Source organism: Pelodiscus sinensis, chromosome 5 (assembly GCF_049634645.1).
Source record: "Pelodiscus sinensis isolate JC-2024 chromosome 5, ASM4963464v1, whole genome shotgun sequence".
Lineage (NCBI taxonomy): Eukaryota > Metazoa > Chordata > Testudines > Trionychidae > Pelodiscus > Pelodiscus sinensis.
Window position 1 is genome coordinate 69,369,638 of NC_134715.1, and position 18,650 is coordinate 69,388,287.

General features: G+C 38.5%; 1 protein-coding gene across 1 annotated transcript in view; it reads right to left on the bottom strand.

Annotated features, from left to right (window-relative positions):
- GLRA3 (glycine receptor alpha 3) overlaps nt 1-17,959 on the bottom strand; it is a 141,105-nt gene extending 123,146 nt beyond the window's left edge. Inside the window, exon 1 of the mRNA XM_075930226.1 lies at nt 17,408-17,959. Within this exon, the coding sequence (XP_075786341.1) occupies nt 17,408-17,493 (86 nt within the window). The 5' untranslated portion in view covers nt 17,494-17,959. The remainder of the gene's footprint in view (nt 1-17,407) is intronic.
- Nucleotides 17,960-18,650: the final 691 nt, after the last annotated feature.

Consider the following 18,650-nt stretch of genomic DNA (forward strand, 5'->3'; position numbering starts at 1 on the left):
ATTCTTTACCTCTTAGTGTATCTTCAAATCATGACTGGATGCCTTAGAGTTGGACTCAGTGAAGAATTTGAAAAATTCACACGAAACTGCAAATGAACTTCTAGTGTGATGCTGTGACAAAAAAGTCTAGCGAGAAGCAGGAGTAGGAATGTTAATTTTAACTTATAGCATTGGTGAGACTGATACTGGAATACTGTTGCCAGTTTTGTTGTTTGTAATTTAAAAGGTTGTTGAAGAATTGGAGAGGATAGAGAAAAGAGCCACAACAAATATTTGATGGCTGGAGAAAATGACTTAGAATCAGAGACTTAAAGAGCATGATTTGTTTAGCTTATAAAAAAGATTGACAGATGACTTGATTAGCCTATGCGTACCTTCAGGGGAGAAAATACCAGACCCTAACAGGCTCTTTTTATACACTAGAGAAAACGATAAAAACACCCAATGGCTGGAAACTGAAGCCAGACAAAAATCAAATTAGAAATTAGTCACTAATGCTTTATAGTGAGAATGATTAACAACCAGTGACAGAGGTTGATTCTCTACCTCTTCATGTGTCTTCAAATCATGACTGGATGCCTTACTGTTGGACTCAATACAGGGGTAACTAGGAGAAATGTAATGGACTGTAACTAGACCAGATGTTAGACTTATATGATCTAATCATCCCTTCTGGTCTTAAACTCCATGAATCTTCAAGAGTTCTATATTATTCAAGTCCCCAAAACACCTGCCTACAACTCTCTGAGTGCAAAACAAACAAACAAAAAAACCTTGTTTCTCTCGCTGAACTTGCTCTTACCCAGCTTCCTGCCAAACCTGCTCTTCTGCCACTCTCCACTTCCCATTCTGGAATACCAGACACCCTACTACCTCAAACCAGCAAGCTTCCTGCAGAATTGCATTGGAACTGCTAATGCCATTTCTAGAATGTTCTGCTTTCCATGCTTTTAAAAAATCAGCAGATCATTGTTCCTTAATGAAGTTGCAATACGCTGCTTGTATTAAGACAATAGGAACAGCAGTGCCAGGTATAGTATATGCTTTAAAAAGACAATACATTATGGAGGTAGAGAATTCTAGTTAAAGTTTCATTTAGATTTACATGGGAAGCTGGATTAAAATACTTTTATTTCACACTTCACTAAACAAATAAAACATCAAAAGTGAACAATGACCCTGCATTGAATTGAAACATCTGTGTTTGGGCTGCCCTCTGTGATAGTATAGGGGTGTTTCTGAGCTAATGGGGCAAAGTTGAAACATTTTCTGTATCCACTTTTTATGTAATGATTAACTAGGACTCTATACAACTGGGCTACGTCTAGATTGGCATGATTTTCGGGAAATGCTTTTAACAGAAAAGTTTTCCGTTAAAAGCATTTTCAGAACAGAGCGTCTAGATTGGCATGGACGCTTTTCCGCAAAAGCACTTTTTGCAGAAAAGCGTCCGTGCCAATCTAGACGTGCTTTTCCGCAAAAAAGCCCCGATCGCCATTTTCACGATTGGGGCTTATTTGTGAAAAACAAATCTGAGCTGTCTACACTGGCCCTTTTGCGCAAAAGCCTTACAGTAGGAAGTCAGTGCTTTTGCGGAAATTCAAGCGGCCAGTGTAGACAGCTGGCAAGTTTTTCCGGAAAAACTGGCCGGTCTAGACATAGCCCTGGTGTAACTTAAACAATATTGGGTGGCGGGGAGGGGATGCTAGAAGCAGCTGCCAACATAGGGAAGCTTGCAAGGGAGCAGGACTACTGGAATCCACATACAGATTTTATAGGTAGGCTCTGTCTGTTGGAAAAAAGCCTGGCCCCTAAGGAAACTATTAAGGAAAACCTCTGCCAGGAGAACCTCACAGATATTTTCCTTCAGTCTCACCATATGAGTTTTTCTATATGGCTAGGTCTAGACTGCAAGCCTCTTTCGAAAAAGAGCGTCTAGACTACAAGCAGTACTTTCGAAAAAGCAAGCCGCTTTTTCGAAAGAAAGCACCCAGGTAGTCTGGATGCTCTCTTTTGAAAAAGCCCTGTTTTCATTCAAGAACGCCTTTTTTCGAAAGAGCACTTTCGAAAAAAGGCGTTCTTCCTTGTGAAATGAGGTTTTCCGCCGTCGAAAGAAAAGCCGCGTTCTTTCGATTTAATTTCGAAACAATGCGGCTGTAGTCTAGATGCCGGTGAAGTTTTTTCAAAAAAAGGCTACCTTTTTCGAAAAAACCCTTGAGTCTGGACACAGCCTTTGATACTTTACTCTCCATAGATTTGTTTTACCACCACCTTATCCTGTCAGCTGGGATTGGCAATGTAGAGCCAAAAAACATGTGTGGTTAGTACAACTTTTGCAAACTACCAAGCCTGATGTTATTGGATTGAAATCGGAGTTTTCCTTCTTCTGAGCATGGGAGTACATGCTTTCTCTCAATTATATTTTAAATCATGTTTTTCTGAGTCTTCTCAAAACTGCCATCAATTAGTTTGCCCTCATGGCAGGACCCAGTACCATCTAGACCATCCCTGAAAGATGTCTATATAATCTGCTCTTAAATATCTCCAGAGATGGAGGTTCCACAACCTCCCTAGGCAATTTATTTCAGTCTTTAACTATCCGGATAGTTAGGAAGTTTTTTCTAATGTCCAACCAAAACCTTCCTTGCTGCAATTTAAGCCCATTACTTCTTGTCCTAATTTACTGATACCTCTTATCAGATATTATAGTGGGCTTATACTTTCTGAACTATTCACCTTTGGAGTTGAAATTTCTCCATGTGAGTCTCAGCCCAATGGCAGATATTTTTTATTTGTAAACTTTTAAAGGGTAGGAGCAACTGTTGAAACAGTTAATATAAAAAAGAGATTGCATATGCATCTTTAGAAGAAATGTCTTACTATCAAAAGCCTAAAATCACATTTTAAACCACCTTCTCCCAATTCTTTTCATCTCTGGTGTAGGAGAATGTTAGAGTTGGAAAGTGAGTATCTAGAGTAATGTCATACTTTAATGACCCCTGCCAGAATAATGGTGCCTGGAGATTGTTACATACAAACACAATTTAGTGTAACCCCAAAGGTATTGTATGTTATTCGAGGTACATTCCTCAGAACCCGTCACTTATATTTTTGTTGAAAAGGGCAATATACAACTATTAAATTATTCACCTTGTAACTTTTGGTGGTTTCCTTTTTCTTTTATGATATAATACAGAAGCAATTTATAATAAAAACCTTATATGTATACTTTTGCTGAGTGTCAAGATATCCTCATCTTTGCTATTATGATTTTTGTCAGATAATCATAGCTTCTTTCTCCCTATGAGTATCTGAAGTACATATTCTTTGAGCCATTGACAATGTTTAAAACACAAATATTTCTAAGTACAGTGTTGAGTACAGAATTATCTTCTGATGCCGCTTGTGCACATAACAATGGATCAATGGCTTTTTCATTTTATTATTTAGTCTATTCCATGGAACAGACAGGGTAAGTCAAGGCCCTGTAGCTATGGGAACTTTATTTTGTGGTTCATTTTATTCTACTGTTGTCTGAATGTTTTTAATACAGTGTATATTAAAAAGCTTTACAAAGCAGCTCAAGGAAATTAATTACGTACTCTTGGGGAAGTAACTGTATACAGGCAAAAGCTGCAACCAGCTACTATGCACTCAACTGCATCTCACAAAGAGCAGTAACAAATGCATTTCTGAAAATTAATCTGAGCTGATATTAATTTATTGGATAACTCAAGATTAAAATAATGATTACATTGTTTTAATGTCAACAATAATTCCATGATTTTATGATTGTAGTAAATATATAGGTGACAAAATTCATCATTGTTAAATAAAATGAACCTTACAAAGAAAGAAAAACACTTTCATTAAAAAAGATCTTGCTGAAATTAAGTAATCATCTGATTATGACTGATAATCTGACACTATTTTAATATTGCATCTGAAAAGTATGGTAGAAAAATTTCTTCTTACGTCAATATCCTCAACATTTGGTTCCTGTCCTACAGATAGTTTATCCAGAATAGCGACTGGGTAGACAATTATGTGCAGCATGTACAAAACACATAGGCTACGTCTAGACTGGCATAATTTTCCAGAAATGCTTTTAACGGAAAAGTTTTCCGTTAAAAGCATTTTCGGAACAGTGTGTCTAGATTGGTACGGACGCTTTTCTGCAAAAGCACTTTTTGCGAAAAAGCGTCCATGCCAATCTAGACGTGCTTTTGCGCAAAAAAGCCCTGAATGCCATTTTCGTGATCAGGGTTTTTTTGTGGAAAACAAATCTGAGCTATCTACACTGGCCCTTTTGCGCAAAAGTTTTGTGCAAAAGGACTTTTGCCCGAACAGGAGCAGCATAGTATTTCCACAAGAACACTGACAATCTTACATGAAATCGTCAGTGCTTTTGCAGAAATTCAAGTGGCCAGTGTAGACAGCTGGCAAGTTTTTCCAGAAAAGCGTCTGATTTTCCGGAAACACTGGCCAGTCTAGACACAGCCATAAAGTTCTGAGACACCAGAAATACAGAAGAAGTCAGAAAAAAGAATATAAACAAAAAGAAAGCTCTTCTTGAGAATGAGTTAAGTGCTGAGTAGGTTAAGCAAGGTACTGAAGAGATGGGAGTTTATACTATGAGTAAGGACATGCAAAACATTGCTGTAGCAGTGAACTTCACCCTGCAAAAAATAAATTCGTAAGGTAGCAAAAACCCTTGAGATTCTTTAATGTGACAGTTGAAAGCAAAAGAATGGCTGTTGCATCCAAGGTAGTCCAATATAAATATGTATTGTGATTATATATGTAAATCACAAGGACTACTCATAAATGAAAATATAAGTTGGTTTCAGTTTGACAAAAAGGGAATGAATAATAATAATTATTATGTAAAAAATAACATATCTGTCAAATATTCCCTCTCCTTGTTCACAAAGGGCTCCGTTCACAAAAGGGACCTTGTGGCATTAACAACTTCTCACTCTTTTCAGCTGAAGCTCTTTCACTTATTCTCTCTCTGGCCCAATAAATATTTAGTGAGTAACTCTATATAGCCCAGTGATTAGGGAGCTCACTCGAAAGGGGAGACAATGGCTCCAGTCCCTGCTCCAATGAGTATTAATTATTTAGAAAAAATGAAACAGTGATTGAGAGAGACCCATTCCAGAATACTCAATAGACCAGTGTTTAGAGCACTTGCATTGGATAAGGAAGACCTAAATTCAAATTCCTGCCTCACATAAGGTGGAGGAGGGAACTGAACCTGACTGTCCCATATTCAGGATATGTGTTTAACCAATAATCTGAGCACAAGGACTTTGTCTGGCCATCCTTTATGTGAAATTCAGGGCTTGCCTATTGGTGCTATAGTGAGATAGGTGGGTGGAATGCCTAACGTGTGGATCCTGTGGAGATTAGGCATAAATTAGGTGCTGAGCTTCTTAGTGGTGTCAGGATTTAGGTGGCTCTATGAACGCCTGCTTAGCAGAAATGTAGGTGTCTAGAGAATTTTAATGATGAAAAATAAGGCACACTAAGGACAGGCAGCAGATGACCAATGTTACTGCTTTTTAATACAGTGGTACCTAAATGTTGGGCTTCTTGACACTTTAGCTGCCTAAATCTTTTGAAACTAAGCCAGAATGTCTGTAAACTGATTGTGATGTTTGTGGGTAAAGTCATTGTTCAAACTCTCAAAGTTATTTTGTGAATTTTGTTTATTAGAGTATACTGTGTCTATGCTGCATGCCACTTGTGGTGTGTAGCTACATAGTATGGGGGGTGTCAGCATTGTGGTGTATAACTACACATCACTGAAAAGCTCTGGCATGGGAGTGGGGAAAATCTTGGCAATGGGAAACTTCTTGAGCCTTTCCCTAGTCCCTCCCACTGCCTGTGCTTTTCCCTGTTGCTGGAACCTTTTCCTGTTGTAGTCAATGAATTTATTTAATCATTCAATAGAGGAGTTATTGTTATGTTTAGGTATAATCAATTAATATGTGAACAATAATGAAGTAGGATAGTATCATAGAAGTGTAAGGTTGATAAGTATTTATAATTGAGGTGTGTGTATTAGGTATGCTAGCAAAATAAGGCTATAATGTACATTCTACCAGCTGAAGCCTGTAAGATTTCAGCTAAGCTGTACTAGGCCTAAGGAACGTTAACATAAGTTAAGTGACCAAGGAATAACCATGTGTCAATAATTACAAGGTTACTGTAATGAATGTACCATTGGGTAACATTCAGACACAGTACACAACAATGTAGCTGTCTAGACGCCTGATTGTAACATCACAAGAAATGCTACTATCACTATAGGTGACCATGGTGATGTGAGTACATAAATGCTATCGAGAATAAGGACAAAGTATGAACAGCAGGGCACTCCAAAGCTTATGGATTGTGTCAGTACAAATAAGGAAAAAAGGAGATGGAACCCTCATACATATGTATAAGGTAGTAGGTGTTGTTGCAAGTGGATAAAAAGGGTTCCTTGGTTTGAATAGGGGGAGAAAACCCAAGCAGGAATCTATTTCCCCATCCCAACTGATGACAGCCTCTTGATGGACCATGCGAGGGGGTATGCACAGTATGTATTCTACATGCTGTCAAAAGAAGCTTGCAGTATAGGTGTACTCTTTGACTTGACAGTAAATGACCACTGCTATATTGTGAATGCTCATGCAAGTCACATGAAATAGTTACTGTTCCCAAGTTGAATGAGCAAAACTCTTAAAACTAGACTTCTAGCATGAGTGCTGACAGGAGAATTAATAATTCACTGAATAGTAAAGTATGAATTTAAAATCTGCTTCCTACAGGCATTTGTGCTACTAAAATTGAAATGCTTGTGGAAAGGAAACTCAAAAGGGGCACAAACACAGTAGAGAAAAGCATCTTGAAATACAACTACATTCTCAAAAGAAAAATGGCAATAATCTCTCAGCTCTGCTGGAGCAGCAATTAAAATCTTTGAGAGGACAAAGGAAGTTAAACTGCCCAACTGTTCTGGGAGTCTGTGCATTGGAGAAGGAATATGGACCAGCCCCACATAGAAAGCAGAGGTCATTTGGGGGGAGTTGGGAGCTATGCCACAGGGCCACAATTAGGGTCATAATCCAGTACCTTAGAAACAACATGCATGGAGCACATGGAGTTAGCAATTCCATTTCAGCTCCCAGGAATAGCAACTGCAAAAAACTTCACTATAGCTCCCAGTTCTTACTATGGGATGTAAAGGTAAATTCTATTCTCTATCTCATCATCAAAGTAATTTTACTTGAGCTTTTTATGTGGATGAATTGATTTTACCTAAGGGGAACAGAATAGCAGAATAGTAGCCTAAGGAGTGAAGGGAGCGGGAAAAATACTAAATAGTTCCCATTGACAAGTGAAAGGAGAAGAATTAAATTAATGATGACTCAAAAATGGCTGAGAGAGCAAAAAAATTTTAAAATCTGTATTAAACAAAAAAAAAGTTTGACAAGTAGGAAGAAGTGAAGAGTAGTTATAGGAATACTGTATTTGGAAAGTATGAAAAAGTGCAAATCCACCAGCTTTGATGACATATATTGCAGGGTGCTAAGAAAATGAACTGATTAACATATCAAATCAATGTTAATTATTCCTGAAAAGTCAGAGTATTGGGGAGGTACCAGAAGACTGGAAAAAAGCAGATATGATATCAATCTTTTAAGAAGGAAAAAAAGGAATGGCATTTTGTATCCATAAGAATGACTTTAAAGAAAGTAAAATAGCGGTACAGATATTAAAAGTAATTGCTACATGGAGGATGGAGTTTTTAAAAAGCATTTAAAACACTCAAGTGTTATTGAAAATTCCATCCCTAGGCTCTGATTCAGGAAAGTATTCCAAATTAGGAAAGCACTTATGAAGCTATTTATCTTTCAGTACCTCCCTGAGGCTGCGACTACACTGCAGGGCTTAACTTGAGCTATGTCAATTGTGTACCTTATTTCGAAATAGCTTATTTTGAAATAGGGAGCATCTACACAGGATTTATTTTGAAATAAAGCACTCTTTCTCCAACTTGTCTTGTTCCTTGTACAATGGGAGTTACAGGAGTCAGAGTAAGAAGTCCTCCAGCTTGACAGTATTTTGAAACTATTTCAAATAACTGCCTGCTGTATAGACGTGTAGACTTAGCCAGAACAAAGAAAGGAAGCAGAGGGAAGGAAACAGAAGTTAACAATGGACAAATTGTAAATTAAAAGTGTTCTTGTACATAATATGTATTTGGTAGATAAAGAATAGTAGGAAAGAAAGTAATCTGTGACAACTTTTTGCTATAGTCTTGCATGTAGGATAGCACATAAACAGCTCATGATGTTTATGGAGATTGGTCTACTAATTTTTGTAGCCAATTAGAACAGGGGTGGGCAATAAAACAGAAGTGGTTTATCAGGGTTTGCCCCTGGAGGGCTGCAACTGCTGTATTTACTTGTGCCTCCCCAGATACTGGTGGTTGTAGCTCCCATTGGCTGCAAATTGCTGTTCCCAGACAATGGGAGCTGTGGAAAGTAACACGGACCAAGACATCACTTCCCACAGCTCTCATTGGCTAGGAATGACAATTCACAGCCAATGGGAGCTGCAATTATCCATACTTGTGGAGGCGCAGGTAAATAGAGCAGTGGCAGCCCACCAGGGACGATCCTTGGGGAACTGTATCCAACCCATAGGCCACTATTTACCCACCTCTGAAGTAAAATGTATGATTTGATGTAGAATGGAATGCACATGTGGTCACCTGATTCAGACTATCTACATACACTGATTTGTATTCATGGGCTTTGTGGCTGTGGCCTTATATACACCTTCTTGCACTTGAACCTGATCAGTGGTGGCCTGGTCTACGCTACAGAGTTAGGTTGATGTAATGCAGCTTACATCAACCTAATGATGTCAGGTTCTACACTACAAACTTACTCTTGTAGTAAGTGCTATACTACTCCGATGTAATAACTCCATGTCCACAAGATGGCTTATGTTGATGTAGAAAGGGAAATGCAGTGTTTATGTAGACATTGATTTACTATCATCAGCTATTGGCTGTCATCCTTGTCAGGCTCCTTGTTGTGAACCCTACCCTGACACTAAGGCAGGGCTTGCACCCTGAGATGGGGTGTGCCAACTCTAAACCAGACTGCCCCTCACCCCAATGTCCTGACTGCCTGTTCTGAATCCAGCTGATATCCAGGATTGGAGCTGGGAGCCCAGCTGGCAGAATAGCAGGCAAATGGGAGTCTGATCAGTAGCTAGCGGGAAGCTCCATCCAGACCAGAGAGCCCATATTTCAGCTCACCCTCCCTTCACACACATATTTGCCTCTATTAAGTTTGTGGAAGGAGATTAGGATGGACATGAAAAAATACAGTAAATATTCTGGTAAAACAAAAGGAAACATATGTAGGACTTCAAAGACTAACAAGATAGTTTATTAGGTTATGAGCTTTCATGAGGGCAGAACCATGTCTTCAGATCATATTCTGAAAGTGAATTGGTATGACCATATATAACAAAGGAATACAATGAAGAAAGTGAACAAATGATGTACTTACAAATGTATTTCTTCATTGTATTCCTTTGTTATATATGGTCAGGCCAATTCATTTTCAGAATATGATCTGAAGAAGTGGTTCTGCCCCACAAAAGCTCATCACCTAATAAACTATCTTGTTAGTCTTTAAAGTGCTACATATTTTTTCCTTTTGTTTTACCAAGATCAGACTAACACGGCTACCTCTCTATTAGTAATTATTCTGGTGACTGTTTGTAAACTTAACTTAATTCGATTTAAGTTTGTAGTGTATACAAAGGTGCTGGAACAATTTTTATAGTGGATGCTGAGAGTCATTGAGTCAAACTGCAAGTCTTGTATATAATGGAAACCACATCAAGCCAGCAGGGACAGTAGTGCCCTCAACACCCTGGCTGTGTCTACACTGGGCCACTTATTCCGGAAAATCAGCCGCTTTTCCAGAATAAGCTGCGAGCTGTCTACACTGGCCCTTGAATTTCCGGAAAAGCAACGACGCTCTACTGTACAAAATCAGCCGCTATTCCGGAAAAGCTACACTGCTCCCGCTCGGGCATAAGTCCTTATTCCGGAACGCTGTTCCAGAAAAGGGCCAGTGTAGACAGCCCAGTAGTCTTTTCCGGAAAAAAAGCCCCGATCGCGAAAATGGGCTTTTCCAGAAAAGCAGCCTGCCAATGTAGATGCTCTTTTTCCGGAAATACTTATAACGAAAACTATTCTGTTTTAAGCATTTCCGGAAATTCATGCCAGTGTAGACACAGCCCCCTAGATCAAACCTCATTGTAGCTTTGCTGTTTGCCATTAGAGAAAATTGAGAGACAAACCTCAAGTTGAACTGGGTCCTTGGGAACCATGATGTTGGGATCTCAGGAAAATCCTAATGATATTAATACTGTCAGGTTGGCTGATTGTTTATAATTATTAGACAATGATAAACAGAAACGTATTGAACTAAGGGAAGATGCAGAGATCAGAGTTAGGTCCCATCTTATTTAATATATTCTTTAATACTTTGAAAGAAGTCATAGCAGCATGTGTTTGAAATGCACAAAAACTAGGTTTCAGTGAGCTATAGATGTTTAAATTTTTCAAGACTTGTCTCACTCCCATTTTATTAATAACCATTTTATAGTGTCCTATCTTTTGCTCGTTCTTTTCAATGTGTGCTTTTTTTCTCCCATTTGTGCCCAATTGAAGTCCCAATGTCTCGTTGTGTGTAATGTGGGCTATGTGAATAAAGCAATATTGGATTTTTTTCTTTGTGTGTGTGCTTTCCAAAAACCAACATAAAAGTCTTATAGTACGCGACATCATCTTAAGGCCAAGGTCAAGATAGTGCTCTAGGGTACTGCTCAGACTGACAGGATTCATGCCATATAATGACAGAAACCAGAATTTCTAATGCATGCACTGAAGCATTTTCCTTATTGAATAAGTCAGTGAAAATAATGCCAAGGTTAATAAAGGATGCCTTTCATGTTTCCAGTGAAATTCGTTTATGGAACGTTACCACACATACATGCAAATGCACACTATATCTCAATGGTGTTTAAATTTTTCTCCATATACATGGCTTTACTTTGCTTTCATGATCTTCTTTGTGGTACCAACTGTCAGCTCTGCCTCATGTAGAGATGTTAATCAAGGAAAATGTGCTGGATGCAAGGATTATCATGCCCAAGTGTATTCTTGTCTGTTTCATGTGCAGGATGTTTCACCTCTTGCAGAGTTAACTAGGCCATGGAAAAGGTGATGGGAAAGAGCATTAGCCCACCCACACTCTGTCCACAATTACTTTATAGAGCAACCCCATTTTAAAATCTAAACAAGCATTTTTGTTCACTACAGCTGAACAAGTAAAAATCTGAGTACTAGCACCTCCAGTGGTCTCATCACAGGCATAATAAAGGCATAAAGATGTGCTCCCACAATCTATTTTATCGGGTCAGCAACATAATTATTATTCTTCCCATCATAAAAGGCAAGTTTTATTATTACTATTATTACCAGCAAATCACCACTTTTCATCATTTTACTTCTGTCTAGAGGGGCACCTTTAGGCAGCCACTAAGTTTTGAATGTAGATAGTTTCTGAGGATAATATATCTTTCAGTCTACAGCTGCCTAGACTATGGAGACTCTTATGAACTCCTGAGTGTTACCAATGACAATGCAATTTTAAAACAACTATATTAAAAACCTGAAAGGAAACAATATCCGAAGCTATTTTGATGCTTTGCATTAATCAAGGCCTTTTGCATTTCACAGCATCCTAGACCTAAATTCTATGGGAAGATTTCTGGATTCTGTAGTACTCTGCTGGGACAGATAGGAAACTTGTGGTTTAAAAAAATATATAATATAAAATAAATGTATGGTTTTGAAAGCCAGCTTGTGATTGGGATAAGCACATTTTCTGGGAATCTCTGCTAAATTATCAACATTAAAACAGTTACCATGTGATATTTCTAATGTCATCTTAAGGTTTCAGAGTGAACAACCAATTTAAACACCTCTAACAGCTATTGTGTCAGGCCATGGAAGGGAATGCTATTACAACTTAGGCTTGGCTCATGTTTCTAAGGTTACCATGAGAGCTAGACATATTTCTTGTAAATAAAAGCTGGAATTGAGGAGTACAATTCTGCATTAAGGAGTGGATTTCAAAGAAAAATGCAGGTTATGAAATTTCAGACTACAAAAGGCCCTAGCAACAGTAAGTTACATATTTATTGAACATATGCTAATGTATTTTAAAAAGTCTGTAAGTATTCATAAAACTGGAAATTGTGAGATTGTGATACAAATAACAAAGATCAATATGCTTGTAAATATGTATCCCATGTACACTTATATCTAAGAAACTCTTATTAAATAAAGGTATTTAAATAATATATTCTAAAATTAGTGGAACAACAAGGGACATGATCTCTCTTTGACCTGTTTTACTAAGACTAACTCTATTGATTTAAATGGCTTTCTTTTCATTTTTGTCAGTGCAAATGATTCTTGGGAAAAATCATTACATTTTTCCCATACAGAATCACAATATTCCTCATATTACTTTTTTGTATCTGTTAGCTAGGATGAATGAATACATTAGAAAATATTGAGAAGAAAAAAATAGCATAAAAATTGAAAGGCGCATGTTAATTTAAATGTCATTGTAATTTTAATTTAGTTTTCTCCATATTTTACTGTACAAACACATTTTACTGTAACACAAACAGAGAAGTTTATTTTCCAGTTCATTTTAAGAAATGAGGTATAGCAGGTGAAAACTGAGCCCCAGCTAAGTCAATGGCAAATGGCAAGCCATTGACTTGAATAGGGCCAAAATTTCACCTTGTATATTAAATTACCATGTTCACTCACAATAAAGCCCTTTTCTTCTTTGTTTTATAAATTACAAGGCAATCCAGGTTCTTAGGCATACCCTCATAGGAACCCTTTTGCGCTGATCATTCTAGTAGGACCTAGATGTATGTCTGATAGTCTATCCGTTGAAAATAGCTTTTAGTTGCTATAGACTAGGGCTAGCGATGAAAGACTCTGTACTTCATTACCCTGAACTAGTAAATTCCATTATCTCCCCCAACACATGCATATATGTTATGATTTTAATGCAAGGTACATTCACTGAGTTTGCAATACATGGATTTTTTTACTTATTGCTGTATCAAAGGTCTCATTATTTGCTTCTTGAAAAGCTATTGAGGCTTCATGGACAATTCTGGTGGCATCTCATATTTTATGGAGTATTTTGTTCTGCTTGGCATTTTTTCAAACTACTGAGACCAATTGCAGGAAAAAATGTTTGTTGGTTCTGCTATTATTGCTATTCATCTGAAGTCATAATTCTCCATAACGTAAGACAGATCCCTAGTAGGCCCAGTCACACTTCTGGATGTGTGGCAAAAGGCACTCTGTCTGCACAAATCCTTCCCTCTAGTGCAGTCAGCCACCTCAATGAGGTCGGACTCCTCCATAGAGACAATAACAAGTGGTCACAGAACAGATTGAGAGAGGAGTGGATACAAATCTGCCCGTGCCCTTTCAGGAGGTTACTTGAGAAGGGTAATACAGTGAGAAGTTACAATACATTTTCAGAGCTCCCCCCAACCCCCTTCTCAATAATGTGGATAGCTGTTATTTCCCCTTTAAGTAGATATAGGAGAATGGAACACTTAGGGGTGTCCCTGATGGCTCAGCTTCAGTGAAGCTACTCTGTTAACAAGCGAAAGACTGAGTGACTTGGATCTCCTGATCTCATTGGATCCATTCAGATCCACGGGGGTTTTGATTGAGCTCTCTTACTGTTAAAGGCAAATCCTGCTCCTTGTTAGAATAGGAAGAAGTCTCCACAGGAGACCCTTGGATTCATAAACATTTCTTCTCCTTTAAATCTTTTATCAGTATTTCCCTGTGGAAGTGGGCAGTCTGGCCTTATAGTATTAACAAGGGTTATTATTTTAGATGAGCAGCAGTAAAAGATATAGACCTAAACAAAGATTTTACTGTACTGACACGTGGTAACTTAGCACGCTTTACAATGAACAATACTTTCATAGCAAAAAATAGAAAAGGAGTACTCAGTTTAGACTTAATGAGACTTTCTGATTTTCCTAAATTTGGGGAAATTTCCACAGAGAGATCTAAACAGAAAAAAGTCTTCCTTCATAAAAATAACAAGGCTGTTGTGAGGATTGTCATGAGTTGCTAATGGAATACTGAAAGAGCAATTCTGAAATACATAAAGGCTTAGCATGTAAAGAAGCTATTTAAATCATAAGCAGAATTTTAAAATCTATGAAGAAAACTACTAGAAGTGAATGTAAAGATTTTGAGGGAAGTTGGGTGTATATTTAAAGAGCCTTCCTTTTGGATTCAAAATGAGTTTGTGTGTGCTAATTTGTTTATAAATTAGGCCAATAAACAAGGAGTTAAAATTGTTCCATATTATAACTTCATACAATAATAAACCAGGACAAAAACACATTGAATATATTATAGGAAAGCAGAACTGTCTCTAAACTGAACCCTCTTGAAAACTTTATGAAAAGTAAGTGTTGATGTCCTTTTTGGAATGTTCCATAAACTGTCAGAAGTATAAGATCTAAAATACACTATTCCATTATACACCAACTGCATTATTGTAAATAAATTTTATGTATTATTAGATTTCTAATATGCAAATAATGTTTTGCTCTTCTATTTGCATAGCTTTTAGATGTCAGCTTATATAAAATAGTTACATGAGAGTATTTTCTTTTTATGATGTAAAGGGACAAAAACAATTTTTTTTCTATAAGGAAATCAGCTGTCTTCTCTCTTACAAAATAAATAAGAATGGGGATTTTGCCTATCTAACTGATGAGAGCAACAAGCTCACATTGAAATATGACATCTTAAAAAGGAGATGTTTTATTTCATTTAGAATGTACTGATAATGTAGAGCCCCTTTTCTCAGAGATGGCATCTAAATATGGGACAATATAGTACTATCACAAAACAAAAAATATAAATTGCTTTTAATAGAGCATTTAATCTCCTCCTTGTTCCCTGTAGGAAAAAAAATCCCACGACATTCAATTAATGTAAGAAAAGTTGGAACTCTAATGTTTAAAAAACAAGTCATTATTCTCTGTGTGATATCTGGAACAGGTGAAATCTTTTAGGGCTTAGTTGTGCCTAGATGGTACATTTCTTCATTGAATGTACTATATAAGAATCTTATCCCAGTGGATATCTAGAAGTGATTGTGTCTCAGAAGACAACATGCTAGCAGTTTACTCCCTTCTGCCCAACTGTAAATGATTACCCAAAGTGCAAAGCAGAGGAGAATTGGTCTCAATGACTCCCAGAAAGCAAAACATCTGTCAACATTTTAAGACACTTTCATTTGGACCTGGACAACTTTGCTGGTCTATATCCTTTTGGGATGGCTTGTCCTGTTAATAGCTTAAGTCAGCAGCAGTCTTTGTGCTCCGGAGTATATAAGGACTACAAATTTGCCCTGTCCCTGACTGGAAAATAAGAACTAGAACCTTCCCATTTCCTATGTGCCTTCACAGAGTGCATACACAACATAATTTCTAGAGTTTTGTGCATAACAACCATGACCATTCTTAAAAATGATAATTTAGATAAAAATCCTGCTATTATGAAAAATGATTGTTGCTTTAAAATGGAAAAAAGTATATACATACAAAGCAAAGATGTCAGTCTGCAGTCTGAACTTAAACTTGATTTAGTATTTTCTGATCTAATATGATAGAATAGTTAGCTGCCTTCTGAAAAGTTATATATGCTTTTTGTAAATAAGAGAAGTTTTTACTAAATAAAGGGTTAGTTTTTCAATCAGTAGTATGCTGGCATTTTAAATAAAAAGCCAAGGGCATAACGATGGATAGCCTTGAAATAAAATAATTGATAGTACATTTCTATTTATAATTATATTTCATTCAGTATATTACAGTCCATCCCCCTACTCCATACATTAAATAGTCAACATTATAAGAAAATATTCACTCCTCTACAGCTCACAGCACCAAATAATCCCACATCATGTGACCCAGTTTCTTAAAATCTGTTCCTATTTGCAAAGGTATAATACAATTATAATAAATGCTGCTACATTCACACTTTGACACAATTAAGCTAACACGAGCTAAAATGAATGTATAATATCTCCATCACCACTACTGGGTACTATGCATAGAAGTGTGTTTATAAATAACCCTTGTGTATGTTATCACAAAATAATTTCTGGTATCTTAACTTTTACATTTTTATTTCCTTCCTGCGCCTTTGAAAAAAGTGAGGATATGACACTCAGTAATAACCTGCCTCTCTGCATTATGTATATTGTATGTATTTATACTTTCTCTTATTGCAAAACAAAATTAACATAATCACATATAGCTGATATTTTAAATATTGTAACAGAAAACATCAACAAGATTACCTTGAATTCTGCTTTTAAATGTATATATTGTGGGGATTATTTACTTCTTTGTTTGTTTGCCTTTTAAAATACAGAGATTAATGGAAGAAGGAATCTAATTTGTTCCAGAATGTAATTACTATGCTTAAAGAACATGACAACAAGACTGTATGTGCTGATACCATAGTAGTTGATCTGAAAAAAGTGCACAAAGCTTTTTCACAAGGATGTCCTGTAGTCTGTTCTGTTCAACTCTTGATGTATTGTTCCCTGGTAGCAAGCACAATACATATTTTAGAAAGCCTAGTTGCATAGTACCCCCAATGGGTAAACGTCTTGAAACAAATTCCAAAAACAGTTTCCTTTCTCCAGATTGTACCTGCTTCTTTAAAGACTTTCCTGATCGAATAAAGTCTCCAGCTTAGATGTCCTATACTAACTAAAATAATGATTATTAATAACTGAAATCAACTGTATTCTGAATTCTGAATAAACTTTGTGGAACATATACTGCTACACATCGTCAATCTGGGGAATTTTAAAGTGTGTTAAGTATTGCATTTGTCATTTGAAAAAGAAAGAATGTGACAAAACACAAACTAGTTGACCAACTATGCCCGGGGGAGCCCCAGCGCTGAATAAAACAAGATACCTTACAATGAAAAATGAAACTGAAACACAGCAACACACCCGTATTACAAAATTATCCCAAAGACGAATATCCCATGCATATAATTGTCACTGACAGGGAAAAGGGTATTGAAGTTAGGCATTTGTGGCGAGTAAGGCTGGAGAGGTAGCAACAACTGGGCATGATCTCAGTCCCATGCATTTCAGCTATACAAGAAAAACCGCTTGCGGCACGTTTGTTGATCTCTGTTCCCCACTCGGGAGGGACTCACCTGAGCAGAACTGCAGCTTCCCACAAATAAAATCCCGAAACAGCCGCACGAAGGTATCTAACCTTGGCCATGATACTACGAGGCATTCACAACCTCGAGAGTAGACGTTTCCGAGTCATGGAGGATGCAGAAAGAGTGCCAAGAAAATGTGTTCTGTCTGGAGAGCTGTTGGAGAAAACTGCCGGGACTTCAGCACCCTGGAGAGCTCCGTGTGGCAGTTCAGCACCTGTAACCCTGCTGGCAGGGAGGTCTTAATCCCGCACAGTTATTCACCAGCCCCTGGCACTTGGCCGCACATTTTCTGGTGGTGGCTGGGAACCAGTTCGGTAGGGTTTGAATTTTTCATTTAAAGAAAACGACAGGAGAAGATCAGGCAGCAAGAGCTCACCTTCCCTTCCCTCCCCTCCCTCCGGCTCCTGCTAGCAGCCTGAACCCCGCTCGCAACATTCCTGAGCAACTGGAACGCTATGGCCAGCTGCGAGAGAGCGCGGGGGAGGGCGGAGACCAAGCCCAGGCAATGGGCTGCCCACAGCCACTCCGGGGAGTTCCCAGACCGACTGACAGCCTGTCTGAGCAGCACTGCAACATGCCAGAGGAGCTAGCTAGGGGAGGGTAGGACAGTGATCCTTCAGACGCGCGTGTGTGTGAGGGGGGAGGAGGAAGCTGATATTTCAGGAGGTGGGAGGGCAGGGAGTGGATCCCCTAGAAGGAGATGTCTGACGGGGGGATGGGGAGCATGGATGATGTAGAAGAGGAGGAGGGAATGTGGAAGGTGCTGCTCCTTCTAAAGGGGATCTGAGGAGGGGGGACACCTTAATACAGCCAGGAATGGAGAGAATCATTCACCCCCCCCTTTCTTTTCACATCCTTTAGATTCAGTGCGGGTATTAGAACGGGGCCATCTGTCCTAGTTGCTGTCAGAGCCCAGTTCAGCTTAAACGCCTGTAGAAGCGCTGCCGCCTGCGTCCCGTTGTAGGGGGTGGGGTGGTGAAGAGAAGAGGCGCTTGCACGGGGCGGGCAGTGCAGAGGAGAGCTGTCTCCGGGAGGGGGAGGCCCAGAGAGGAGTTGTGCTGGGAAGTGAGCGCTGGGTGTGTTGGGGGGAGTGCCGGGAGGTTGTGCTTCGGCTGGGGGACCGCCGGGAGTGCTCGGAGACATCAGGTGCGCAGCGCATTGAGCGCTGGGCAGGGCGAGTGGTCCTTTGAAGCAATGGGTGCTGGGCGATGCACTGGGATTAGTAGCTCTC